Below are 26506 nucleotides of genomic sequence, written 5' to 3'. Positions count from 1 at the left end.
AACCATTTATTTGCATTTTTTATATATTTACTTGACAGAGAAAGGGAGAGAGAATAGGCGCACCAGGGCCTCCAGCCACACAAACGAACCTCAGACGGGAGCGCCCCTTGTGCATCTGGCTAACGTGGGTCCTGAGGAATGGAACGGAGGTCCTTTGGCTTTGCAGGCAAGCGCCTTAACTGCTAAACCATCCCTCCAGCCCTATTTGCATTTTTAAAAAATATTTTATTTTTATTTATTCGACAGAGGAAAAAGTGGGGGAGAGAGAATGGGCATGCCGGGGCCTCCAGCCACTGCAAAGGAACTCCAGATGCGTGTGCCCCCTTGTACATCTGGCTAACGTGGGTCCTGGGGAATCGAACCTGGGTCCTTTGGCTTTTCAGGCAACTGCCTTAACCACTAAGACATCCCTCCAGCCCCCTATTTGCATTTTTTTTAAGTTAAAGGTCCTTTTTATTTATTTGACAGAGAAAGAGAGATAGAATGGGCACGCCAGGACCTTCAGCCACTGCAAACAAACTCCAGACGCATGCTACCACCGTGTGCTTACGTGGGGCCTGGAGAATCGAACCTAGATCCTTAGGCTTAGCAGGCAAGCACCTTAACTGCTAAGGCATCCCTCCACTCCATTTATTTACATTGTAAGCTTCATTATGCTGCAAAACAAAACAGACTACTTTCTTTGTTTCTGTTTTGATTTTTCGAGGTAGTGTCTTGCTCTAGCCCAGGCTGACCTGGAATTCACTATATAGTCTCAGGGTGGCCTCGAACTCACAGTGATCCTCCTACCTCAGCATCCCCAGTGTTGGGATTAAAGGTGTGCGCCACCATGCCCAGCTCTTCTTTTTGAAACAGGTCCTTATTCTATCCTAGGCCAACCTGGAACTCTGTAGTCCCAAACTGCCATGAGGCACTACACCCAAGAAGCTCTAGCATACTGTGGTGGTTTGAATAGAATAGATGGCCCCCAATATATTCAGTTCTTTATTGTTTGTAGTTTGCATCTGCTGGCTACCTGGCTGAAGGCAATGTCACTGGGTGATCTTAAGGTGTGGTGGTGGGTTTCAGATTTCAATCTAAAGATATGCGAAGTGTGCCTAGGAAGAGTTCCTGAAGTGTGCTGTGGCTTTTGGCTTTTTGGCAAGTGCTCTCTCTCTCTCTCTCTCTCTCTCTCTCTCTCTCTGCTTGGTCCTGTGAAGGCTGGCCAGCTTCTTCTGCCATTATGGAACTTTCCCTGGATCTGTAAGCTTCAATAAATCCCTTCCTCCATAACTGTGCCTGGTCTGAAAGTTCATCTTAGCGAACCTGAAGCTGTCTGCTACACATACCCACTCATATTCATTCATTCTCTCTCTCTCCTTCCCTCCTTGCAAGTAAATATTTATGAGTGGGCGTGGTGATATAGGCCTTTAATCCCAGCACTTGGGAGGCAGAGGTAGGAAGACTGCTGTGAGTTTGGGTTAAGGCTACCCTGACACTACATGGTGAATTCCAGGTAAGCCCGGGCTAGAGTGAGACCCTACCTGGAAAAAACAATTTTTATATATATGCAAAAAAAAAATGAGGTATGCTAGGCATGGTGGCATACACCTTTGCATCCTAGCACTCTGGAACCTGAGGTAGGTGGATCACTGAATTTGAGGCCAGCTTGAAAATTCATATTGAATTCTAGGTCAGTGTAGGCTAGAGCAAGACCCTACCTCAAAAAAAGAAAAATGTAAGGTGGAATAATAATATTGAAGACACATAATTTTTACTTCTAGACTCCAAACACATATACAGATATGGTATCACACATATACATATTGCATGCACACCACACACCCAGGCAAAAAAATGGTGGATCTTTGATTGCTGTTATATGCCTCTCAGAGTGGGGGAGGTCTTACAACCTCAGAGAGGGGTGATTGGGGTGGTAGTCTGAGTCGGATGTCCCCCATACACTCATGTTCTGACTGCTTCATCCCCAGCTGTAGCACTTGCTGGAGGAGTTATGCTGTTGGGGGTGAGTTAGGAGCTGTTACAGCCCAGCTTCCTCCTTGCCTAGAGCCTATGCTTGACCAAAGAAGGCAGAGCAGAAAGGACAGATGCCTAGAGATTGGGAGGTATTTCTCAGAGACCCAGAATTTGGGAGGCAGTGGCTTCCCAGAAATGTATACATACTAAGCAGGGCGTGGTGGTGCACACCTTTAGTGCCAGCACTCGGGAGGCAGAGGTAGGATAGCTGTGAGTTTGAGGCCACCTTGAGACGACATAGTGAATTCCCGGTCAGCCTGGGCTACAGTGAGACCCTACCTCACAAAACCAAAAAGAAAAGAAATGTATACATACTGTGGGGGGAGATGGTTCATCAAGTGTTAACCTGGCTTGGAGCAGATGTGCATAAAACTATCTCCCTATGTTCTGATGCCAGGCTTAGTCAATCTATCTTTTCTTTTCTTTTCTTTTCTTTTCTTTTCTTTTCTTTTCTTTTCTTTTCTTTTCTTTTCTTTTCTTTTCTTTCTTTCTTTCTTTCTTGCAATTTTTTTTTCAAGGTAGGGTCTCACTCTAGCCCAGGCTGACCTGGAATTCACTACGGAGTCTCAGGGTGGCCTCGAACTCACGGCAATCCTCCTACCTCTGCCTCCTGAGTGTTGGCATTAAAGGTGTGCGCCACCACGCCTGGCTTAGTCAGTCTTTTGACTCTGATGATTCTCCACATACACTTTATCAGTAGAAGCAAGCACTTTTAACCATTGAGTCATTTCTCCAACACCTCAAAAACATTTTTTTTTCAATTTTTTTGTTTTGTCAAGGTAGGGTCTCACTCTAACTCAGGCTGACCTGGAATTCACTATGTAATTTCAGAGTGGCCTTGAACTCATGGTGATTCTCATACCTATGCCTCCTGAGTGCTGGAATTAAAGGTGTGTACTAAAACACCCAGCCTCAATATTCCTAATTTGCATATGTGTGTGTACATATCACCAGGCTCTCTTGCAGCTGCAAATGAATATCCACTTGTCCATCTTTACAGGGGTTGCTGGGGAATTGAATATGGCCTATCAGGCTTTGCAAGCAAGCACCTTTAACTACTGAGCCATCTTCCCTAGCCTCAAGGCGTCAAATAAATTGGGAAAGGGAAACAAAAGGACATTTGCTTTTCCTAAGATAATTTTCTTCACTGAAGAACAAAATTAATAATGGAGGGCTGGAGAGTTGGCTTAGTAGTTAAGAGCTTGCCAGTGAAGGAAGCCTAAGGACCCCGGTTCTAGACTCAATTCCCCAGGACCCACTTTAGCCAGATGCACATGGGGGCGCACACGTCTGGAGTTCATTTGCAGCGGCTGGAGGCCCTGGCATGCCCATTCTCTCTCTCTCTCTGTCTCTTTCTCTATCTGTTGCTCTCAAATAAATAAAAAGTAACAAAAAAATTAAAAAATAAACAATAATGGAACTGGGCGTGGTGGCACACACCTTTAATCCCAGGACCTGGGAGGCAGAGGTAGGAGTACTGCAGTGAGCTCAAGGTCACCCTGAAACTACATAGTGAATTCCAGGTCACCCTGAGCTACAGTGAGGCCCTACCTCAAACAAAACAAACAAAACAAAAGGATGGGTTGAAAGCTGGTGATGCATACCTGTAATCCTAGAACTGGGGAGATTAAGACAGGAAGTTCAAAAGTAGGAGGCAAATCTGGGCTATACAGTAACGGTCTCAAAACGAATGCTGGGGTGGTGCACGCACCTTTAATTCCAGCACTCGGGAGGCAGAGGTAGAAGAATCGCCATGAGTTTGAGATCACCCTGAGACTACATAGTGAATTCCAAGTCAGCCTGGGCTACAGTGAGACCCTACCTCGAAAAACCAAAAAAATTTTTTTAAAACTTTTAAAAATAGGATGGATTACTACATCTGAATTATTTGTTCATGGTTGGACATCCAAAGCATTGAGAACAGGTGTTTTAGCCAGACAAAACTTAGGACTTTGCCTGTGTGTGTGTTTGTGTGTGTGTGTGTGTGTGTGTGTGTGTGTGAGAGAGAGAGAGAGAGAGAGATACCTAGGTCCTCCTGCATACTAGGCAAGCCCTTTTTCCATTCTTTCTTTATTTATTTGAGAGTGATAGAGAAAGAGACAGATAGAGACAGAGAATGGGCACACCAGGGCCTCCAGCCACTACAAACGAATTCCAGATGCGTGCGCTCCCTTGTGCATCTGGCTAACTGGGTCCTGGGGAATTGAGCCTTGAACTGGGGTCCTTAGGCTTCACAGGAAAGCACTTAACCGCTAAGCCATCTCTCCAGCCCCACCTGCCCCTTTTTATAGACAGGCTCACTCGATAGCCCAGGGTATCCTGGAACTTGAGATCCCCCTCGATGTTACGGGCATGTACCACCGAGCCTGGCTCTTTCCCAGCAGCGTTTGTTTCAAAGGCTGGCAGTAAGGATGAGCTCAGCCAGATTACTTGTCTGCAAACTGGGAACTACTTTTTGTCCCTAAGGCTTAGGTAAAACAAGATCAAGCCCTAGCCCTATTGCTGCTATTTTTGCTCTCAGATTGGCCGACCAACAAGAAATAAATGGAAATGATTGAATTTTGTTGAAGAGCTATTACACCTTAGGGAGGATGATGAAAGGTCTATTTTTATTTATTTATTTGAGAGAGAGGAGAGAGAGAAGGAAACAGGAAGATAGAAGAAATGGATGTGTCAGGTTCTCCAGCCACTGCAAACAAACTCCAGACACATGCGCCACCATGTGCATCTGGCTTATGTGAGTCCTGAGGAATTGAACCTGGTTCCTTAGCCTTAACCACTAAGCAATCTCTCCAGCCCTATTTTGTTGTTGTTGTTGGTATGCCAAGGTTGCATCTTGCTCTAGCCCAGGCTGACCTGGAATTCACTATGTAGTCTTAGGGTGGCCTCAAGCTCACAGTGATCCTCCTATCTCTGCCTCCTGAAATTAAAGGTGTGCACCACCACACTTGGCTTTCAACAGTCTATTTTTATTTTTTCCCTCCTCACTGAATGATTTATCCTTTTTGCCTCCCCTAATTATCATCAAATAAATTATAAGTGGGGTGGGGCCTGCTTCTCTATCTTGTGACAAATTATAAACCCACATTTGAGTTCCCTGATGCAAAGGGGAAAAGGGATATTTATTATCCCACAGTGAAAAACTAACTTTGATATAAAAGCCAATAAAATAGCACAGAAATGGGCGTGGTGGTGCACACCTTTAATCCCAGCACCCGGGAGGCTGATGTAGGAGGATCACTGTGAGTTTGAGGCCACCCTGAGACTATTTGGTGAATTTCAGGGCAGCCTGGGCTAGTGTGAGACCCTACCTCAAAAAACCAAAAAGTAAAAATAACACAATTCATGAAGATTTTTGCAGTGTACATCTTTGCCTTTTCTTCTTCAAGAATGTGTATCACTCTGTTTGCCAGTGTAAGCATTGCACTTTATAGGTAAGGACAAGGAAAAAGGGAAGAAACAGTGGTCTCCTTTCTCGTATGTTTACCGATCACCTTCTTAGCGGCTACCTCTGTGATGCTTTTCCACAAAGAATGGTTTTCCTGCCTGCCAGTCACCCTGCTGACTGCAGACATTCTACTCTCGCCAAGCAGAAAGCATGCTTCAGGTCTGAATGTTCTCTTTAGCCATTTGCTCAAGGGCTATGTGAACCCTAAACTGTAACCGGGCCTCCATGGAGTAGTCTTTGTAGTTCTTGATGAGATCTAGGGTTTTTGTTGCAGTGACGTAATCTCCTTTTAGGTAGTATAGCATCCCTAGTTCATAGTAAGTATAGGGCACCAAATAGTGGTCATATTTTAATAATTTTTCCTTCTCAATCACACGATTGAAGTACTGCTCAGCCTTACAATATTCGCCTAAGAGCTCCAGGCATAGACCTTTCAGCAAATTTAGCAAACTTAAGTCATCTGTGCCATACTCCTCACTTGGATTTTCTTGCAAAAGGTCTTTTCCTCTGTTGATTACTAGTAGCCAACTGTAAATAACCTCTACTTTTTTGCTCATGATTCGGAAACCACTCCAGGCATAAATGAATTCCAGAAGGGGCTGTGCTGTATACCAGCCGGTTGTAGTGCCATAGCGATGACCTTTCTCAGCAACAAACTTTTCTATTGGCATAGAAGTGCCAAGGATCTTGATCCTCAGGCTATCTACACTTAAGAAGAGAGAGCTCATGTCCTCACTCACTGGCTTCACAAAGTGAGTAGGAAGCAAGGCCAGCAGCATAGCTTTGCTGTACGCATACATCGCCTTGGACCACCTGCTATGTTGAGACAGCAGGCTGGCGCAATGGTAAGCCTGCATCCAATTCTGTAGGAAAATATGGCACCACATGAGTTCCCAGTAACAGAGATGGTGGACTTCCTTCCATTCGTTCTGAGTACAAATGCATTCCTTGAACTTTAACAATGCCTTTTCGAAATTTCCTGTTAGCATGGTAAATCGTGCCCCAAAAAATTTAAGTACAACACAGTTTGGAAATTTTTGCAGGTAGACTAAGAAGAGACTTTCTGTAGCAGAACTATTAGCCATTTCAAAACCAATGACTACACGGATATAATTGTAATAAAAGAGAAGTGTAAAAGTACTGAAGATGTTATTTATATGGGGTTGAGATGCACTCTCAAGAAGCAAAGTCAGACCTACCTCTTTATCACCAGAAAAGCCTACAATGTTGAGAAGTTTAAGTGTCTTTGGTGGCACAAGTGATAATAACAGATTAAATGCTCCAAGACCAAATTTTATTCCTCCCTCCAGGTGTCTGTGGAGTTTGCTTTGGTGGTTAGGTATAAGTGTCAATAAATGTTGACAGTCTTTGTACATTTGGTAACTTGTCCCGATACTGATGCTGCTTTTAATAATACTAAGCAAACTGTCATCCTGTATAAATGTTATGGCGGATTTCAAGATCAAACACTCAGCGTAACAGACTTCTGCATGCAACTCCTCTTCTTTGACAGACTTTATTCCCTGTTTACCTACCAGCTGGTAAAAATACATCCTGTTTTTTTTCCGGAAACCATTGCAGGTTTTCAAAGCTTCCCTTGTAGCTGCTGTTCCAATGTGAATGTCCTGTGAATCAAAAGTCAGGATGGCCTTGACAACCATGAGCATGCTGTAGAGCAGGGCATGGTATGGGCTGTTTTTAGACCACGGGTGAATACGATTTATTGCTTCAGAGAATCTGTTATTTAGAAATAAGTACAATCCGGTTGTGCATTCTTCCAATGAGGATTCTAGATTCATTGTTGTTGCCACAGGGATAATTTCATGGGCATCTTCAAACTTTTCCTCTGTGTCATTTTCTCGTTTACTTGGAATACACCTGCTATTTAACCTGTCCTTTTGGTCATGGTTTTCTCTTAGAGACAGGGGTAGATGCAATGTGTCCTTCTGCTCATCTCCCCCTGTTCTTACACCCAGTGGCATATTTGCTTGTTTCCCCGCTAAGACACAAGAAACATCTGCAGTGGGGTTACTGGGAATGCAGCAGCTGCTGTCTTGACCAGACTCTCTTCTTCCATGCAAACACACAAAGCTATTCAGGTGTTGCTGTTGCAATAGAAGGAAAGGTAAGACTAGCTGTGAAAAAATAAAATAAAGAAATAAATAAATAAAACACATGGGAGCCAGCCGGGCATGATGCCTCATGCCTTTAATCCCAGCACTCAAGAGGCAGAGGTAGGAGGATTGCTGTGGGTCTGAGGTCATTCTGAGACTACAGAGTGAATTCCAGGTCAGCCCGGGCTACAGCAAGACCCTACTTCAAAATACCAAAAGAAGAAGAAAAAGAAGAAGAAGAAAAAAAAAATGGGGCTGAAGAGTGGATAAGTGATGATAAAGGCACTTGCCTGCAAAGCCTAAAGACCCAGGTTTAATTCCCCAGTACCCTTGTAAAGCCCACTCTAACAAGGCGGTGGTACAGACATCAGGAGTTCATTTGCAGTGGCTAGAGGTCCTGATGTACCCATTCTCTCTCTCCCTCTCTCTCTCAAATAAATACATACATAAGTAAGTTAAAAATTACAAAATATATTTTTAAAAATAGTTTTTGTTTATTTTATTTATTTATTTGGGAGCTACAGACAGAGAGAGAAAGTGGGAGAAAAAGACAGGAAGAGAGAGAAAAAGGGAGAGAAAGAGAGGGGGAGAGGAGGGAGAGAATGGGTGCACCAGGGCTTCAAGCCACTGCAAATGAACTCCAGATGGGTGCGCCTCCTTGTGCATCTGGCTAATGTGGGTCCTGGGGAATCGAGTCTCAAACCGGGGTCCTTAGGCTTCACAGGCAAGTGCTTAACCGCTAAGCCTCCAGCCCTTACAAAACATATTTGTACCCAGTTCTCCAATTCATGAATTTCATAAAACCATGGTTTTGCCTATTTTGTGGGAGAAATATTCCATGGTAGCTGTAAAATCTCTCACTAGGAAGGACTTGGGGAATAAGAATATGGTTGAGGGCTGGAAGGATTGCTTAGTGGTTAAGGCATTTGCCTGCAAAGCCAAAGGACCCAGGTTCAATTCTCCAGAACCCACGTTAGCCAGATGCACAAGGGGGTGCATGTGTCTGGAGTTTGCTGTGGCTGGAGGTCCTGGTGTGCCCATTCTCTCCGTCTTTCTCTGTCAAATAAATAAATAAATAAATAAAACAAAAATAAAATATAAAAAAAAAATCCAGTTGGGCTAGGCATGGTGGTGTATGCCCTTAATCTCAGCACTTGGGAGGCAGAGGTAGGAGGATCACCATGAGTTTGAAGCCACTCTGAGAGTACATAGTGAATTCCAGGTCAGCTTGGACTAGAATGAAACCCTACCTCAGAAAAAAAAGGTAATCTGGTTGGGACTTGGAGAGATGGCTTGGCTATTAAGGCACATGCCTGCAAAGCCTAAGGACCCAAGTTCAACTCCCCAGAACCCACATAAGGCAGATGCACACAGTAGTGCATCCATCTGGAGTTCATTTGCAGTGGCTAGAGGCCCTAGCATGCCCATTCTCACTCTCTCTCTGCCCTGTCTCTCTCAAATAAATAAATAAATAAATTTTTAAAAAGTAAGTGAATTACATATTTAGCTAAAAATCTGAGGTTTTTTTTTTTTGTTTGTTTGTTTGTTTGAAATAGGGTCTTACTGTAGCTCACTCTGTATTCTCAGTGCCTCAAATTCATGATAATCCTCCTACCTCTGCCTCTGGAGTGGTCTCAGGGTAGCCTCGAACTCACTGCAATCCCTCTACCTCTGCCTCCCAAGGGCTGGGATTAAAGGTGTGTGCCACCACACCCAGCTTTATTTATTTATTATTTGCAAGCATAGAGAGACAGGGAGACAGAGTCAGAGAGAGAGAATGCACACCAGGGCCTCTAGCTGCTGCAAACCAACTGCAGATGCACACCTTACTTTGCAAGGCTTTGCGTGGTTATTAGAGAGAGCAACCCTGGTCTTTAAGCTTTGTAGGCAAAAGCCTTATCGCTGAGCCATCTCTACAGCCCATTGCTAGACATTTTCTTGACGGACTCTTTATAATCTGATAAATTTGAAAATCTACATAAATATTAATATGTAGTACTACTTAAGAGATAGTCCACACTTAGTCAACAAGTAGGCCTCCTATCCCTTCACTGTGTGTCCCTATCTAGCACACAAGGTGAAATTACAGCACATGGAAACAATACAAATTCACACACCTATGGACTTCCTTTTCTGTGCTTAACATTTCCAACTCTTCTCTATTCCAAAAAATGTCTTTTTGTGTGATTGATTAAAAATTCTGTATTTGTTGAGTTGGTCAAATGCATTCTATACAATCAACTGCATTTCCAAAACTTCTGCACAAAGTGGTACATGCATCTAGAGTTCCTTTGCAGTGGCAAGAGACTCTGTTGCACCCATTCTCTCTCCCTCACACTTTTTCCTAGCAAATAAATAAGATTTTATTTTTTATTTTTGTTTATTTTTTTTAAATTTTTTTTTAAATTTATTTGAGAGCGACAGACACAGAGAGAAAGACAGACAGAGGGAGAGAGAGAGAATGGGCGCGCCAGGGCTTCCAGCCTCTGCAAACGAACTCCAGACGCGTGTGCCCCCTTGTTCATCTAGCTAACGTGGGACCTGGGGAACCGAGCCTCGAACCGGGGTCCTTAGGCTTCACAGGCGAGCGCTTAACCGCTAAGCCATCTCTCCAGCCCTATTTTTGTTTATTTTAATTAATTTATTTAAGAGCAACAGACAGACAGAGAAAGAGGCAGATAGAGAATTGTCACGCCAGGGCCTCCAGCCACTGCAAATGAACTCCAGACGCATGCTTCACCTTGTGCATCTGGCTTACCTGGGTCCTGGAAACTGGAGCCTCGAACTCCATTTTCAAAAAAAATTTATTTACAGGCTGGAGAGATGGCTTAGTGGTTAAGCGCTTGCCTGTGAAGCCTAAGGACCCCGGTTCAAGGCTCGATTCTCTGGACCCAGGTAAGCCAGATGCACAAGGTGGAGTATGCGTCTGGAGTTTGTTTGCAGTGGCTGGAGGCCCTGGCACGTCCATTCTCTCTCTCTCTGCCTCTTTCTCTGTCTGTTGCTCTCAAATAAATAAAGATCAAAAAAAAAAAAACAAAAAAAATTTTAAAAAAAGAAAATGGAGTTTTGTCTCATTTTCAACATAACTAGCTCCCCCCACCATTCTATTTCTTTGTTCACTAAACTCCAAGTATTCAGAACAAATATGCTGATAACAAATTGCTGGCTGGTTCTGAAGTAGCTGGAAGAGGGTGCAAGGGGGAGGGATATTATTAATTACTTAGTGTGTATGTCGGGAGGAGTTATCCCTTTTGAGTCCTGTGGTGTAAAGTTGGTGATTTGTTTGTTTGTTTGTTTGTTTGTTTTTTCGAGGTATGGTCTTGCACTAGCCCAGGCTGACCTGGAATTCACTCTGTATTCTCAGGGTGGCCTGGAACTCACAGCAATCCTCCTACCTCTGCATCCTGGGTACTGGGATTAAAGGTGTACGCCACCACACCATGCTCATATTTTTGTTGTTGTTGTTTGTTTTTACAAGGCAAACTTGTTTTAGCCCAAGCTAACCTGGAATTCACTATGTAGTCTCAGGGTGGCCTCAAAGCTCACAGCACTCCTACTTTTGGCTCCCAAATGCTGGGATTAAAGACTTGTGCTATCACGCCTGGCTTTATTGATTTATTTGTAAGCACAGAGAGACAGAGAGTCTCAGTGTGGTGGTGCAGGCCTTTAATACCAGCAGAGACAGGATGATCACCCCAAGTTTGAGGTCACCCTGAGACTACATAGTGAATTATTCCAGGCTATCTTGAGCTAGAGTGAACCCCTACCTCAAAAAAAAATAAAAGGGCTGGAGAAATGGCTTAGCAGTTAAGGAACATGCCTGAGAAACCTAAGGACTCAAATTCAATTCTCCAGGTCCTACATAAGCCAGATGCACATGGTGGCTCATGAGTCTGGAGTTTGTTTCCAGTGGCTAGAGGCCTTGGCACACCCATTCTCTCTCTCTCTTAAAATAAATAAATATTTAAAAAAGAATGGACACACCAGGTCTCTTGCCACTGCAAACGAACCCCAAGTGCATGTGCCACTTTGTGCATCTAAACTTTATATGGGCACTGAGAAATTGAACCTGGACCGCCACGCTTTGCAAGCAAGCACTAGCCACTGCAAATGAACTCCAGATGCATGCACCCCCTAGTGCATCTGGTTTAGGAAAGTTTCGAGGATTACGAGGGTAATGGAACCTGAGTCCTCTGGTTTTGCAGGCAGGTGCCTTAACCACTAAGCCATTTCTTCAGCCCGCAAATAAATAAACTTGTTTTTTTTTTTAATTTTTTTTTAATTTTTATTTATTTATTTGAGAGCGACAGACACAGAGAGAAAGACAGATAGAGGGAGAGAGAGAGAATGGGCGCGCCAGGGCTTCCAGCCTCTGCAAACGAACTCCAGACGCGTGCGCCCCCTTGTGCATCTGGCTAACGTGGGACCTGGGGAATCGAGCCTCAAACCGGGGTCTTTAGGCTTCACAGGCAAGCGCTTAACCGCTAAGCCATCTCTCCAGCCCAAACTTGTCTTTTAAAAGGGAGTTTTGTCTCAACTTCAACACAATAGCTTCCCCTCACACCACTCTATTGCTTTGCTCACCACACTCCAAGGATTCAGAATAAATATGTTGATGACAAATTGTTGGCTGGTTCTGAAGTAGCTGGAGCAAGGGTGCAAGCGGGAGGGATACTATTAATTAATTACTCAGCGTCTTTGGGGGAGGAGTTATCCCATCTGAGAGGCCTGTGGGTTAAAGTTGGTGATTTTTTGGTTTTGTTTTGTTTTTTTGAGGTAGAGTCTCAATCTAGGCTAGGCTGACCTGTAATTCACTATGTCGTCTTAGGGTGGCCTCGAACTCACATCGATCCTCCTACCTCTACCTCGGAATTCTGGATTAAAGCCGTGAGCCTGCACGCCCCGCAGCAGGTGATTTCCCTCCCACCCCCAGGTCAGTTCTTGTTTTAGCTCAGGCTGACCTGGAATTCACTATGCAGTCTCAGGCTGGCCTCGAACTCATGGCGATGGATGCTACTATCTCCGCCTCCCGCAAGTGCCACCACTCCCGGGCTGCAGAGTGTGATATTTCACTCTGGTTACAGTCTCGATTACCTGGGATGGAGCCTGAAAGATCACCGAATAGCCGGCTGGGCCAGGTACACTCCCCCCAAAAAAGTTGGCACTATCAACAGTTAACATTGAGTGTTTCCTAGGACGGCGTCATGGCCGCGCACCCGCACCGAAATGGCCAGGGCCCGGCGGGGTAATGGGGCAGGGGGAGGGCGAAGGGGTGGGGAAGGACAGAGGAAAGGAGGGAGGGAGGGCGGAGAGGAGAGGGCAGGGAGGGAGGGCAGGCTCAAGGTTGCCAGCGGAGACCGAGCGGCCGCGTTGCCATGGGGACGAGTCCCTGCCCCCTCCCCCGCGTCCCAGGACGGCGGCGCACGCTCGTCCCCACCCCGTCCGCCACGCTCCCGGCGCCGTTTCCGCCCGGCTCCTTTGTGCCCTCGCGCGACGTCGGCGGCACGCACGCGCAGACTGTCGTTGGGCGCGTATATAAGCGCGCGGGCGGCCTCGCCCCCGCCGTGCCGCCGGGACCGCGGGCGGGTGAGGTCGGTGTCCGTCCAGAGCGCGCGGGCCGCGGAGCCGGGAGCCGAGCACGCGCGGGCCGCTCTGCAGCATGTCGCGTTACGGGCGTTACGGAGGAGGTGAGCGGGCTGGGAACCCCCGTGAAGGACGGGACGGTGCGTTGCATTTTGCATGCGGCCGGGTCTTATTTTTGTTTTGTTCTATTCTTTTATTTATTTATTTTAAATTTTGTCTAGCTGGGTCCGCAGCGGGGGCTGGCGGCGCGGCGGTTGGGAGACGGTTATTCCGCGTGCGTAATGGCGGCTTGGGCGCATGCCGTTAACGAAAAGGGAAGGAGAAAAAAGAAAAAAAGCGGGGCTAGGGTGGAGGGGAGTTACGTTTTGTGGAAGTGGAGAAGAAAACGGGGGATGGCGAAGAGGTCCTCGTCGTGGGAGGGGCGTTTTTTTCCTTTCCCTCATGGGCCGCTCGGGTCGGTGGCGCGGTGATGGGGGGGCGCGAAGATGAGGAGCCCCGGCTTTTTTTCCCTCGTCGCTCTTCGTAGCGCGGCGCGCGCCCTCCCCGCCCTCGGCGGCTGCCATTTTGCGCACATTGTCGAGCGCGGTGGCGCATTTCCTCCGCGCTTTCCCGCCACTCGAGCAGCGCGCGCTGACCTGGGTCGCCTGGGCACGTCGGGAGGTTGGGCACCTCACGGGACGGAACCGGAAGACAGTTTGGGTCGCGGCAACCGGGGACTTGGATTCTAATCTTTGACCCATTTCCGAGCAGTGCTTCTGGTGCCAGGGGAGGAAGAGTTGGCGTGGGGAGTCTTGGGGTGAGCCTGCACCCCGAGCGTTGTTTTTGTTTTGAGCTGTGCGGGGACACAGGCTACGCACGATGGACCCCGTCTTCTCCCGCAGGCCCCTGGATCGCCGTGGTCGCCCGGAGCCCGCGAGCCTCGGAGCCGCTTCGGGGGCGGGGCCGGGGCGAGGTCAGACCCACGCCTCCTTGCTGTTTTTGTTTTTTTTTTTTTTTTTTTTTTGCTCTCCCCCTCCCACTTTCCTAAGAACGGCTAAGAACTTTATTTTCTAGCCGGGCGAAGTGGCTTCACGCTTTTAATCCCAGCACTCGGGAGGCTGAGGTAGGAGGATCGTGGATAGTCCGAGGCCAGCCTGAGACTACGTAGTGAATTCCAGGTCAGCCTGGGCTAGAGTGAAACTCTTATCTCGGAAAAAAATAGATAATTTATGGCTGGAGAGGTGACTTGGGTTAAGGTGCTTTCTAGCGAAGTGTCCATGTATGCCAGATGCACAAGGTGGCGCATACGTCTGGAATTCGTTTGCAATGCCTGCAGGCCCTGGTGCATCCATTCTCTTATCTGCTTCTTTCTCTCAAATTAATAAAAAATAAAACACATGTTTAAAAAAAGAAAAAGAACTTTATATTCTAACCCTGTTTTTCAAGAGCTTATGGGTAGGGTTCACCGGTATTAAAACTCAAATTAGTCCTGGACAGACTGCATTAAAAATGGGTGGTGGGCCGGATGTAGTGGCACACGCCTTTAATCCCAGCACTCGCGAGGCAGAGGTAGGAGGATCGCTGTGAGCTCGAGGCCACCCTGAGACTACATAGTGAGTTTCAAGTCAGCCTGGGCTAGAGTGAGACCCTTCCTCGAAAAAACAAAAGAAGGGGGGGGACGACAAGGTCCTCGTCGCTTGTGGGAGGCCAAAGCATGTGGGTCGCTGGAGCTCTGTTGAAGGACAACATGGTGTAAAAGGTAGGATTTGGAGGGTGCTATAGTGCTTAGAGAGGTTGCTTGGCCTCCTCAAGGACAGCATTCCCAAAAGATGTACTTTGACATAGACTTTAAGAACAAATGGTTCATTATAATGCCCAGTATGGTGGCACACAGCACTCGGGAGGCAGAGATTGGAGGATCCTAGTAAGTTGAGGGGGATATCATGGGACTACATAGTTCCAGGACAGCCTTGGCTAGAGCAAGACCCTGCCTCGAAAAAACAAGCAACAACAAAAGGTTCGTTATAAAGCAAAGCAATTCAGACTTGAGCTAAACTTTGCATCATGTTTACATTTTTAAACAGAAACCAAGGTCTATGTTGGTAACCTGGGAACTGGTGCTGGCAAAGGAGAGTTGGAAAGGGCTTTCAGTTACTATGGGCCCTTGAGAACTGTGTGGATTGCCAGAAATCCTCCGGGATTCGCCTTTGTGGAATTTGAAGATCCCAGAGATGCAGAAGATGCAGTAAGAGGACTGGATGGAAAGTAAGTGTTGCAGGCTAGCAAATTTCCTTCATCAGGATTTTTTGTCGTTTTTGGTAGGGTCTCACTCTAGCCTAGGCTGGTCTGGAAATCACTGTAGTCTCGGGGTGGCTTCTTTTGTTGTTGTTGGGGTCCTCTAGCTCAGGCTGACCTGGAATTCTCATGTAGTCTCAGGGTGACCTTGAACTCACGGGGATCCTCTTAACTCTACATCCCCAGTGCTGGGATTTCAGGCGTGCGTCACCACACCCAGCTCTCCTTATAGTATGTGGGCTAGTGGTGCATGGATTTGGCCCTCTGGAAATCGTGCTTGTTGGTTTGCCTTTTGGGGGGAGGGGGTTTTTGAGAGAAGGTCTGCACAACTCCCTTTTAGCCCAGGCTGCTCTCATACATGGAACAAACCACCTTCAGCCTCTCCAAGTGCTGGGATTGCAGGCACCTGGTCATGTTATTAGATACAAAGGTCAGGGCTGGAGGGATGGTTTAGCAGTTAAGGTGTTTGCCTGCAAAGTCGAAGGACCCAGGTTCCCTTCCCCAGAACCCATGTTAGCCACATGCACAAGGGGGCTCATGCATCTGGAGTATGATACAAATGTTAAAGAAGGAAAGTGGAATTTGGAGCTTAGTAAAGATAGTCAGATGTTTGTGGCAAAGGTGATTCTTTAATATTTTTAAAAGGATGGCAAATTTTATTTTTTTGAGAGAGAAAGGCAGAGAGGGAATGGGTGTACCTCTACACTGCAAAAAAATTCCAGACTCAGGTGCCACCTTGTGCATTTGGCTTTTATGGGTTCTGAGGTACATGTATCCTGTGTGTGTGTTGCTTGCATTGGAGGGTCATAACTAGAATTTTGTTGCCATTTTGTAGGGTGATTTGTGGTTCTCGGGTGAGAGTTGAATTATCAACAGGGATGCCTCGGAGATCCCGTTTTGATAGACCACCAGCTCGACGTCCCTTTGATCCCAATGATAGATGCTATGAGTGTGGCGAAAAGGGACATTATGCTTATGACTGTCATCGCTATAGTCGGCGCAGAAGAAGCAGGTATTTAATTAATGAAGGAATGGTTGGTATTCTAGTTAATCAAATTCTTTTGTTGGCAAGGCAGAAAGTAGTGTTTTTTTTAAATAAACTTAAATGTTAATTGTACAGGTGTATTTTACAATTTTTGTTTAATTAAAAATGTTAATATATTAATAATCAACCTGGTCAAAACCTTTCAGGTTTCTTCGTTTGAGTCAGTCGCCTTGATTCAGAATGTCACGAGCCTTATGATATCATGCTGAGGCGCCTTGCAAATCCGACAATTAAGATCCTCCTAGACCTTGAGGTGATCAGCATAAGAGGCCAGATCCCCTCGAGTCATCTACACCTAGCTTCACCTTATTCTTTAAAGGGCAGAAAATTTGAGTCGGTGATCGCCGTAACAGTAAATTTGGCTTACAATTGGGGCCCCCTCCGCTTTAGAAAGAGGAACACCAGATTGACCACATTCCCAACTAGAAAATTCTTCTTGCGTCAATCAAGCCTCATCTGGCTCTTTTGGCTGTCAGTTTGATCGTCGTTAGATTGAAGAAAACATCTAGATGCAGCGATCGGCTATAGATACTTCTAGATCGTCTAGATCTACTAGACCTACTACTAGACCATGGGCCAAAGAGGGTCGACCTGCAAACTTGCAAGGTTTATTTTAAATACACATTATGGTGTTTTCTATTATGTAATTCTAAGTTGTAATTCAGCTTTTAACAAGTCTTTTTTTAGGTAGTAAAAAAAAAAAACTCAACTGATAGGCCCAGAGTTTTTCCAAATGATATACTAAATATTAGTTTTGAGATTTGATTTCAGCAAAGGCACACAAACACTAAAACCGAGTTATCATCTAATATTTTTTATTTTTCTAAATTGAAAAATAGGTCACGATCTAGATCACATTCTCGATCCAGAGGAAGGCGATACTCTCGCTCACGCAGCAGGAGCAGGGGACGGAGGTGAGAAATCTTATAACATCCAAGTTTTTAAAATGTGTTTATTAGAGAATGGCCATTTCCGGGCCTCCTACCGACTACAAACTCCAGATGCATGTGCCACATTGTGTATCTGATGTTATCTGGACACTGGGGGATTAAAATTCCCAGGTCATCAGGGTTTGTAAAAAGCAAGTGCCTTCAATCACTGAGGCATCTTTTCTTTTAACTTTTAGGTCAAGATCTGCATCTCCACGACGATCAAGATCTGTGTCTCTTCGCAGATCAAGATCTGCTTCACTCAGAAGATCTAGGTCTGGTTCTATAAAAGGATCGAGGTATTTCCAGTATGTAACACATTTTTTTCCTCCTTATTTGTAGTTATATTGTTCTGTATTAATGACAACACAGTGGAGTATCTTTTAATTCAAATGAGATCCCTTGACCTGTTTGAATGCAGAATGTTTGAAATATAAACATTGAGTTAAGGTGTGGTGTGATAAACACCTATAGTCCCAGTACTTGGGAGGCTGAAACAGATCACTTGAGCCTATGAGTTGGAGATTGGACGGACTGTGGGCAACATGAAATCTCCAGCGTAACACTAAAACAAGAGTGGCATTTATATGTCATTTGTTACAGGTACTGTCCTAGTTTTACGGGTGATGAAAAGCACCAAAAGGGATTTTAAGGCTAGTTTTAAAAGACACTGGAGACAGAAAAGAACCAAGCAAGAAATCATTTCAGTGAATACTGTAGGTAGAAATTGCTTCAAACTTTCCTCATCAAATGATCTGTTACCTGGGTAGATGATAAGTAGGGTCTCACTGTAGCTCAGGCTGACCTGGAATTCACTATGTGGTCTCAGGGTGCCTTGAACTCATGGTGATCCCCCTACCTTTGCCTCCCAAGGTACCTTGGGGTGGGAGGAACCATGTAGAATGGTGAAGTGGATTGGAGATCCTGGGTAGGTTATCTGGGATAATTTTTTTTCCATGTTAGGATCTCACTCTAGACCAGTGCAATCTGTAATTGACTGTGTAGTCTCAGGGTGGCCTCAAACTCAAGGGCTGTCCTCCTAACTGCCTCCCAAGTGATGGGATTAAAGACAAGCGCCACCACACCCAGCTTTCCATCAGATTTTTAAAAAAGGTACTTTATTTGCAAACAGAATGGTCATGCTAGGGTAACTGCACAGTTCCTTCATGTGCATGTGTCACTTTGTGCACATGTAGGTATGGGGGCAGATTTGGCTTTGCAAGCAAGTGCTTTTAACTGCTGAGCCACCTCTCTAGCCCTTCATCTGATTTTTTAAATATTTGAGAAAAAGACAAGAGAGAATAGGTACACCAGGGCTTCTAGCTGTGGCAAACAAACTCCAGATACATGCACAACCTTGTGCATCTGGCTCACATGGGTCCTGGGAAATCGAACCTGGGCACTTTGGTTTTGCAGGCAAACCCCTTAAACCACTAAATCATCTCTCCAGCCCCAGATTTATTTTTTTGTAGTTTAATGCATTTTAATAGCACACAGCACAGATGACAGACAACATTAAAAACATGGACTTGCATGTGGGACAACTCAAAAGTATGGATGGAATCTACCATGATACTAAATGCTTCAAATTGTTTGCCATCATTGTGGACTCTTAAGGACATTTTCTATGTATGCTGTGTGCTAGCTGGATATTTTTTGGCATGATAATTACACATTTGGCATGGACAGCATTTCTGTACAAGCCATGGTATAGACACCTCCTTACCTACCCCCCTTCTAGCTGGAGCTTGGTGAGTTAGAGGCCACGCTTGTGTTACAGAGTGGCAGGCTCCCTCCACAGATTTAATTGTAATGTCCCAAGGTTTTACAGAGATGTATGTCAGTTTAATGTAGCTTGTTTAACAAATTTTTGACCTTGACCCATAATAACCTTTATCAGTTGGTGGCCAAAAAAAAAAAAAAAAAACCAACATAACAGTAGGTCTCTGTGCCTGGCTGCAGTCTTAACTAGTAGCCACCATTAGATCTCGGCCTCCTGAATGCCAGGGTTAAAGGCATAATACTATTCTGGCAAGTTGGTGACTATGGGCACTTAGCACCTGAAGTTGTGGAGTCACAGTTCAGGACTGTCTGGTCTAAGAGAGGGTTAATTTGATCTCCTGAAAAGCCAAGCCAACCAGTTTATTCTCAGTCGAACCCATCAAGTTGGTTGAGAAGGGGAATATCCTTCCTGCGTAGGAGTAGTGACCAATTATGAAAAAGCAAGTATTTGAGATGGTGGTCCTCCTACTTGAAAGAAAATCGGCTTGTTTGAGCAGTCATTTGGATTTTGATAAAAGGCAAGAGTTGTGCAGCTTCTTCAGTCTTTGCTCCTCTGTTCCTAACCTACCAGTTAAGATGTTAGTTAGTAAAAGAATGCTAGTGGACTAATAAGCTGTATTTTTACTTTAAGATCCCGGTCAAGGTCGAGATCAAGATCCAGGTCTCTTTCGCGACCAAGAAGCAGGTAAGGATAAAAGTCTCATGCAGTGCTCTTACAGTCAGTCATATGGCACCAATATCCAAAGACTTCAAAGTGTTTTCAGTTACTAGAATTTTCAGTGTTCTAGGATTAGATGTTAAGTCTAAATTTTAATAGTGGAGAAAGTTGTACCTCACTGGTAAACCGAATGAGGTACTTCATTTATCCATAGCCTGTCACTGACTGGCTTCCTGAGGTAGAGGTGTTGTCTATAAAGCAGAGTGTACAGAGACAAGCTGCAGGGCAGGAGCAGTGACACACATCTTCAGTTCCAGCAGTTGGAGTTAGAGGCAGGAGGACCGCCGTGCGCTAGAAGCCAGGCTGGGCTTCAGTGAGACCCTACCTCAAAAAACAAGTCAAACCTGTGATAACATAGTTCACAGTTTATAAATTTTTTTTTTAGAAGATTGGTAGGCACTGAAGTTTTTACTGCAGTGTGTCATTTTAAGCATAGGATAGTATGGGGGTTTATGCTATTACAACTGTAAGGAAGAGATGGGTTAGTACTTTTTCTTACTAGAATTCTTCATGTTTTGACAGCCGATCAAAGTCCAGATCACCATCTCCAAAAAGAAGGTAAGCTAAATATTATTGCCAGATCTTGACCTGTCAGATGTGGCCTCTTGGGGAGAATTTGTTTACTTCCCACTTAGCAGTCTTTGAACTCTTTGGAGAATTGGTGCTATATAGATGATGAACATTTCTAAATTGATGTCTTTTCCATAAATACTGGTTAAAACTTGTTAGAGCCGAGTGTGGTGGCTCACGCCTTTAATCCCAGTACTCAGGAGGCAGAGGTAGGAGGATTGCTGAGTTCCAGGCCACCCTGAGAAAACTACATTGCGAATTCCAGGTCAGCCTGAGCCAGAGTGAAACCCTACCTTGGAAACGGAAAAAAAAAAAAAAAAAAAAAACTCCCACAAAATAGACAATAACTGAAAGAATCTATGTACGGAAAAACAAACCTTGCAAATGCAATTTTGCAGCTAAATCCTTAATACTGTTCTTTAATGACTCAAAAAACTTGAAATAGTTGTTTTGGGTAATGTGACTGTGAATTTGGACAAGAAAGGTTTTAAATACCAACCAGGAACTAAAAGGTGAACATAATTAAAAGTGTAATTTTAGGTCTTGAACTAGGAATGCCTTTTGTTTTGTTTTCCAAGAGGGTTTCACTATAGTCCAGGCTGACCTGGAATTCACTATGTGGTGTCAGGATGGCCTGGAACTCAAGCGATCCTCCTGCCTCCTGAGTGCTGGGATTAAAGGCATCTGCCACCACGCCTGGTGCAATTTAATGATTTTAAAAGCATTTCTCTGACATGTACATTAGAAGAAGAGTAAACTCCAATATATACTAACTGATTCTAAACCCAATGTTTTTCTTTTTAGTCGTTCCCCATCAGGAAGTCCACGCAGAAGTGCAAGTCCTGAGAGAATGGACTGAAGTTCTCAAGTTCACCTGTTAGGGAAAACTTATTTTGTTTACATTATTATAAGGGATTTGTGGTGTCTGTAAACTATAACCTAGGAAGGGTCTTGCTATTAAAATGGATCTGAATTACTATGTAAAATTCACAGCAGTAAGATAACTGTTTTTGTTGGATGTATTAACAGCTTATGGTCTGAAAATGTGGGTTTTTATTTGGCACATTGAAATAAAATGTTTCTAACTAGATACTTGATTTGTGTTCAATATTAATACTTCCCAATTTGGTAAACAACAGGTTCAGACTTCGTAATTGTTAGTAACCTTGTTTATACAGACCTACATTCAAAGTTTAATGGTATTGGTTAAGGCTTAAACATCTTTAACTTTTCTATACCTAATATTTGGTCAGGACCTTAAGGGACTTTGAAAATTTCATTTTACCCTTACAGCTTTGGGTAAAATGATCTTGAGTCCTCTAATAGCATGAATGCATCATGGCAGATCCCTAAATCTGTTTGAAGTTGATGGTGGTAGATATTGTCAAGCTAACAATCTAAACTTGGTCAAGCTAGAGGGACCACTGATGTACCTATAAATAAGCATGGCAGGAACTAAGCAAAGCTATAGGAAGAAACTTGATTTCTAGAGGCAAAGTTTAGTAGCTGTGCATGAAGTTTTCAGGCTATTAGGTGGGATGGTTTCTACTAAATGTACTTTTGTTTCTTTGTTTTCAGTAAATTTTATACCAAAAATGTTTGTTTGAGGAATTGTCTAAATTTGAAACATTGTAAACCAGCTTTGCAAAATAATCCCAGCCCAAATGTTTCTTTGAATGGATTGCCTTATTCTGTGCAAAGACCTGTTAACTATCCAAGCTAGATTTTGTAGTTCTGACAACCAACATTCTTCTATTTTGCCAAGCTGGTGTTAAATAAGATGTCAGTCGGGAATGTTAATGAGACTAAAGTGGTTTTGTAAACCTGACATTTAGCAACACTTCATGTAGCTAATTTTTTTTTTTTTTTTTTTTTGGTATAGTATCTGCTAGACCTTAGAATGGTATAGCCAGTAGGTTCTTACTCAGATATTAAATATATTAAAGCATAATAGGGCAGTAACAGTCATTTTTGAGTGTTTCTGGACAAGTTTTTTTTATTATTCTCTAGCTTTGGAGTGAAAACAGGTGACACAGGAATCTGTCCTTGTCCATTTTGGCCTTGTCAGGAAAGTCACTGGCTAGTACTGCAAAACTGCCAGTTTTGTTTGGCTGAGTGAACATTAGTATGTTGGAAGTCTTTGGGTCCTTCCTTCTGCAATTTCACAACTGGTTGAATTACATGGTTGGTATAAAGCTCTGTGTATAATTGGCAGACTTAATCTGTTGCACTTGGTTAGCTTTAATTGTTCTGTATTATATAAAGAAGTTTGTTCAATAAATCAGAGGTTGAACAAATATTCCTGATACTTGATTATTGGAAGTATGATCTCTGACCTAGAAGTTAAAAATCAATCCCTGTAGCTTTTTAGAATGGGTTAGTAGTAGCATCCTATAAATGCTATGAAGTGGAATTGTTTCAAGTAACCATTATGCCCTGAAAGGGAAGGTTAATATTGGCTGCCTTAGCCAATAGCTTTTGCCCTTCTGTTAAATAGTATACAGGCATCTCAATGGTTCTAGGTCATTATGGCTTACGTTTTTCAATTCTTTCAAGATTTTTGGTATTAGCAGATAAGCAGAGACCATGAAAATGGTCATTCATGCTAGGGGTCTAGTTGCCACTGCAAATTCCAGACACAATGCCATATTGTACATCTGGATTTATGTTGGCACTGGGGAATTGAACCCACACTGTAAAGGATTTTTTTTTTTTTTTTGAGGTAGGGTCTCACTGTAGCCCAGGCTAACCTGGAATTCACTATTTAGTCTCAGGGTGGCCTCGAACTCATGGCAATCCTCTGCCTTCCAAGTGTTGGCATTAAAGGCATGCACCACCACACCTGGCTTTCTGTCAAGAATTTTTAGGCCTTTAACTGCTGAGTCATCTGTCCAGCCCCCTGGCCCCATTTTGAGTGCTTAAAGACAAATTCATGAAAGCTAGGCGTAATGGCACTTTGCTATAATCTTGGGAAGGTAGAGCCAGGAGTTTATCCTCCGCTGCATGGTGAGTTCTAGGCCAGCCAGGGATATATGAGACTTTGTCTCAAGAAACACACCTGGTTGAGTGAGACCCTGCTGGCAAAAATTTGGTTCTTGAGTATACAGTAAGTCCAAAGTGTGAATAGTTTAGAATTTATACACAGCAGGAAAAACTGAAGCTACCTCTCAAATACCAGATTTACAAGGGGGGGAGTTTCTTTGCAGTCTCTGAAGGCCCTGACACTGGTTCTGTCTGCTGCTTTCTCAAATGAGAAAGTGGGAATAGAAAGATGTACTGGGCCGTGTGAAATGAATCCTATTTAACCCAGCTTCAATTTCTTTTTGTGTTTAACTTTGTTTTGGTCTCCACCCCATAGGCTGACCTCAGATTCACTGTGTAGTCGTCTCAGGCTGGCCTCAAACTCAGTGATCCTACTTCTGCTTGAGTGCTGGCATTAAAGGTGTGTACCACCACACCTGGCAGTTTTTTTAAAATTGTATTTCATGAGAGAGAAATAATGCACAGGGCCTCTAGTCACTGCAGTTGAAATCCAGACACATAAGCCATCTTCTGTACAAGTGTCACCTTGTGCATCTGGTTTATGTGGGCTATGGGGAGTTGAACCTGGGTCCTTTGGTTTTGCAGGCAAATTTCTTAACTGCTAAACCAGCTCTCCAGCTCTTCCCACTCTTGCAGCTTTCTTGTCTCCACTTCATCTCCAACTAACCTAACCTCTTTCCAACTAGTCCTTTAAGAATATTTATTTAGAGCTGGGTGTGGGTGGTGCATGCCTTTAACCCCAGCAGTTGGGAGGCTGAAGTAGGAGGATCAGTGATTTGAGGTCATCCTGAGATTAGTGAATTATTCCAGTTAGCCTGGGCTAGTGGGAGATAGTACTTCAGAAAATCAAAAATTTGGGGCTGGAGAAATGGCTTAGTGGTTAGGATGCTTGCTTGAAAAGCCAAAAGACCCAGTCAATTCCCCAGGACCCACATAAGCCAGATGCACAAGGGGGGCGGGGGACACTTCTGGAATTTGTTTGCAATGGCTGGAGGCCTTGGTGTGCCCATATTTTTTAAAAAATCAAAAATTCTTATCTGGGGTGGAGAAAGGGTTTAGGGATTAAGTCACTTGCCTGTCTGTGAAGCCAAAGGATCCATGTTTGACTCCAGCAGATATCTCGTAAGCCAGATGCACCAAGGTGAGGCAAGCTCAAGATCGCACATGTCCACTAGGTGACACAAGTGGCTGATGTTCAATTGCAGTGCCTGAGGCCCTGTCCTGTTTTTCTCTGTTGCTGTCTAAAATTTTATATGTATCCATCCACTGAGATCTAATTGGGTAAGCTAATGAGTTTATTGGGCTCACCTAGAAGGAGTTAGGGGTTACTTAAAGTGGTGTTGGCTGGCCCTAAAGGAGCTGTGTTACTGTAGAGCCTCATCCCATCATGAAAGGTGACTGTGGGAGCTGCATCACATACGCCCCTGTACAACTTGCAGGTAGGTGGCTTGGCTTGGCATTTGTGGTGCTCACAACGGTGGCATGGGGCTAGAGTTTTTCTTAGACAGTGCTACAGGTGTGTGTCGTGTCTTCAGTGGCAGCCTCTGTCCTTTGCTTTTTCAAGGTAGTGTCTCACTCTGGTCCAGGGTGGCCTTGAACTCACAGCGATCCTCCTACCTCTGCCTCCTAAATGCTGGGATTAAACCTCTGTCCTTTTAAAAAAGATTTTAGGCTGCATCCTGAGATCCTGAACTCAGATGGAGATCTGGTACACCAGCTTCCTTCTCTTTCTTCATACCCAATAAAGCTTTGCCTCGCATTCTGTGAGTTGATGGTCTTGTGCAACACTGGACCCCATAACATCTTGGGGGCTTGCCCTGGATCCACATTTCAAGACCTCCCTTCCCAACTCAGGCAACTGAACTGGGGAAAGACCCCTAATATCAGCCTGAAATTCATCTCCCCTCCATCTGTTTGCATGTTCCTGGTTTTGAAGTTGGTAGCAAGCCATTGGCGGGGAACTTTTCCCTAGGACTGCTGGCTCCCTCCTTTATTGGCTTGGCAACAGAGTTTGGATCAAGAAACACCATATTGGGACATTGGAAGGGCCCTCACTAGGTCATCCTAGCCACTCCAACAGTGTGAAAGTGGAGTTTAAGGCACATGCCTGCAAAGCCTAAGGACTCAGGTTCGATTCTCCAGGTCCCATGTAAGCCAGATGCACAAGGTGGCTTCTGGAGTTCATTTGCAGTGGCTGGAGGCCCTGGTGCACCCTTCTCTCTGTCTCAAATATTTTTTTTTTTTAAAGTGGAGGGGACAAAATAGAAGAGGATTAGACTTACAAGGGGGCCTATGTATGGCTTTAAGTAAAACTTGTTGCTTTTATGCCAATCATTCGGGAATAATCCGCAATACACTTGCTTTAGAGAAAATCTCAAGAGAACTTCAGAGACGGGCCACTAGTAATTGGTTTCAGTCTATGTTTAGTTGGTCTCCAAGGTTAACTTCTCTTGTCTCTTCTATTGCTGGCCCCTGATACTACTGCCCTTAGGCCTTACCATAGGACCCTGCATTATTAATGGCCTAAGCAGATATTTTTTCCCTTGGATTTTTGAGGTAGGGTCTCTCTAGCTCAGCCTGACCTGGAATTCACTACGTAGTCTCAGGGTGGCCTTGAACTCATGGTGATCCTCCTACCTCTGCCTCCTGGATGCTGGATTAAAGACATGTGCCACCACGCCCGGCTGTAAGTAGATACTTAAAGAATAGAATATGTTCTATTAAACATGGTATTATGGACGCAATACACCCCCTAAGATGAAAACACCCTTGACACTGCTCTTTACAAGGCAAGTATTTGACTTAATGTCATATCACAGGGGGAAATGGAAAATGGAATGTGAAAGGAATGGGATGATCCCTCTGTGCAATGCAGGTGTTTACTGTTACCTAAGAAATTCTCGATGATCCCTCCTTGCAATGTACTATGACCTTCCTGTATCTGTTTCTAAATATTTTTGTGATTACAAAGCATAGAATGTTTCT

The 26506-nt window shown here is 44.4% G+C and overlaps 2 protein-coding genes across 9 annotated transcripts; one reads left to right on the top strand and one right to left on the bottom strand.

The window, feature by feature from the left end:
• Positions 1–5619: 5619 nt before the first annotated feature.
• On the bottom strand, positions 5620–13239 carry LOC101602608 (tetratricopeptide repeat protein 39B-like). The gene is made up of 2 exons (XM_012949118.1): positions 13089–13239; positions 5620–7463 (listed from the first exon to the last, which is right to left on the bottom strand). The coding sequence occupies exons 1-2, from the start codon at positions 13237–13239 to the stop codon at positions 5620–5622; spliced, it is 1995 nt and encodes a 664-aa protein (XP_012804572.1).
• Srsf7 (serine and arginine rich splicing factor 7) lies at positions 13148–21569 on the top strand. Of its 8 annotated transcripts, none has more exons than XM_004660054.2 (8): positions 13148–13265; positions 15225–15405; positions 16271–16447; positions 17320–17394; positions 17607–17708; positions 19823–19876; positions 20432–20467; positions 21284–21569. In XM_004660054.2, the coding sequence occupies exons 1-8, from the start codon at positions 13238–13240 to the stop codon at positions 21336–21338; spliced, it is 708 nt and encodes a 235-aa protein (XP_004660111.1). In that variant the 5' UTR covers positions 13148–13237; the 3' UTR covers positions 21339–21569. The 8 variants fall into 8 exon arrangements, with proteins under 8 accessions (XP_004660111.1, XP_004660110.1, XP_004660113.1 ...); XM_004660053.2 differs by having other exon boundaries at positions 17607–17717; XM_045137330.1 differs by having other exon boundaries at positions 13175–13301.
• The last annotated feature ends 4937 nt before the right edge of the window (positions 21570–26506 follow it).

Source organism: Jaculus jaculus, chromosome 18 (assembly GCF_020740685.1).
Source record: "Jaculus jaculus isolate mJacJac1 chromosome 18, mJacJac1.mat.Y.cur, whole genome shotgun sequence".
In the NCBI taxonomy this organism is placed as follows: Eukaryota; Metazoa; Chordata; class Mammalia; order Rodentia; family Dipodidae; genus Jaculus; species Jaculus jaculus.
The sequence above is the reverse complement of the archived record's forward strand: the minus strand, read 5'-3'. Positions and strand labels throughout refer to the sequence as shown.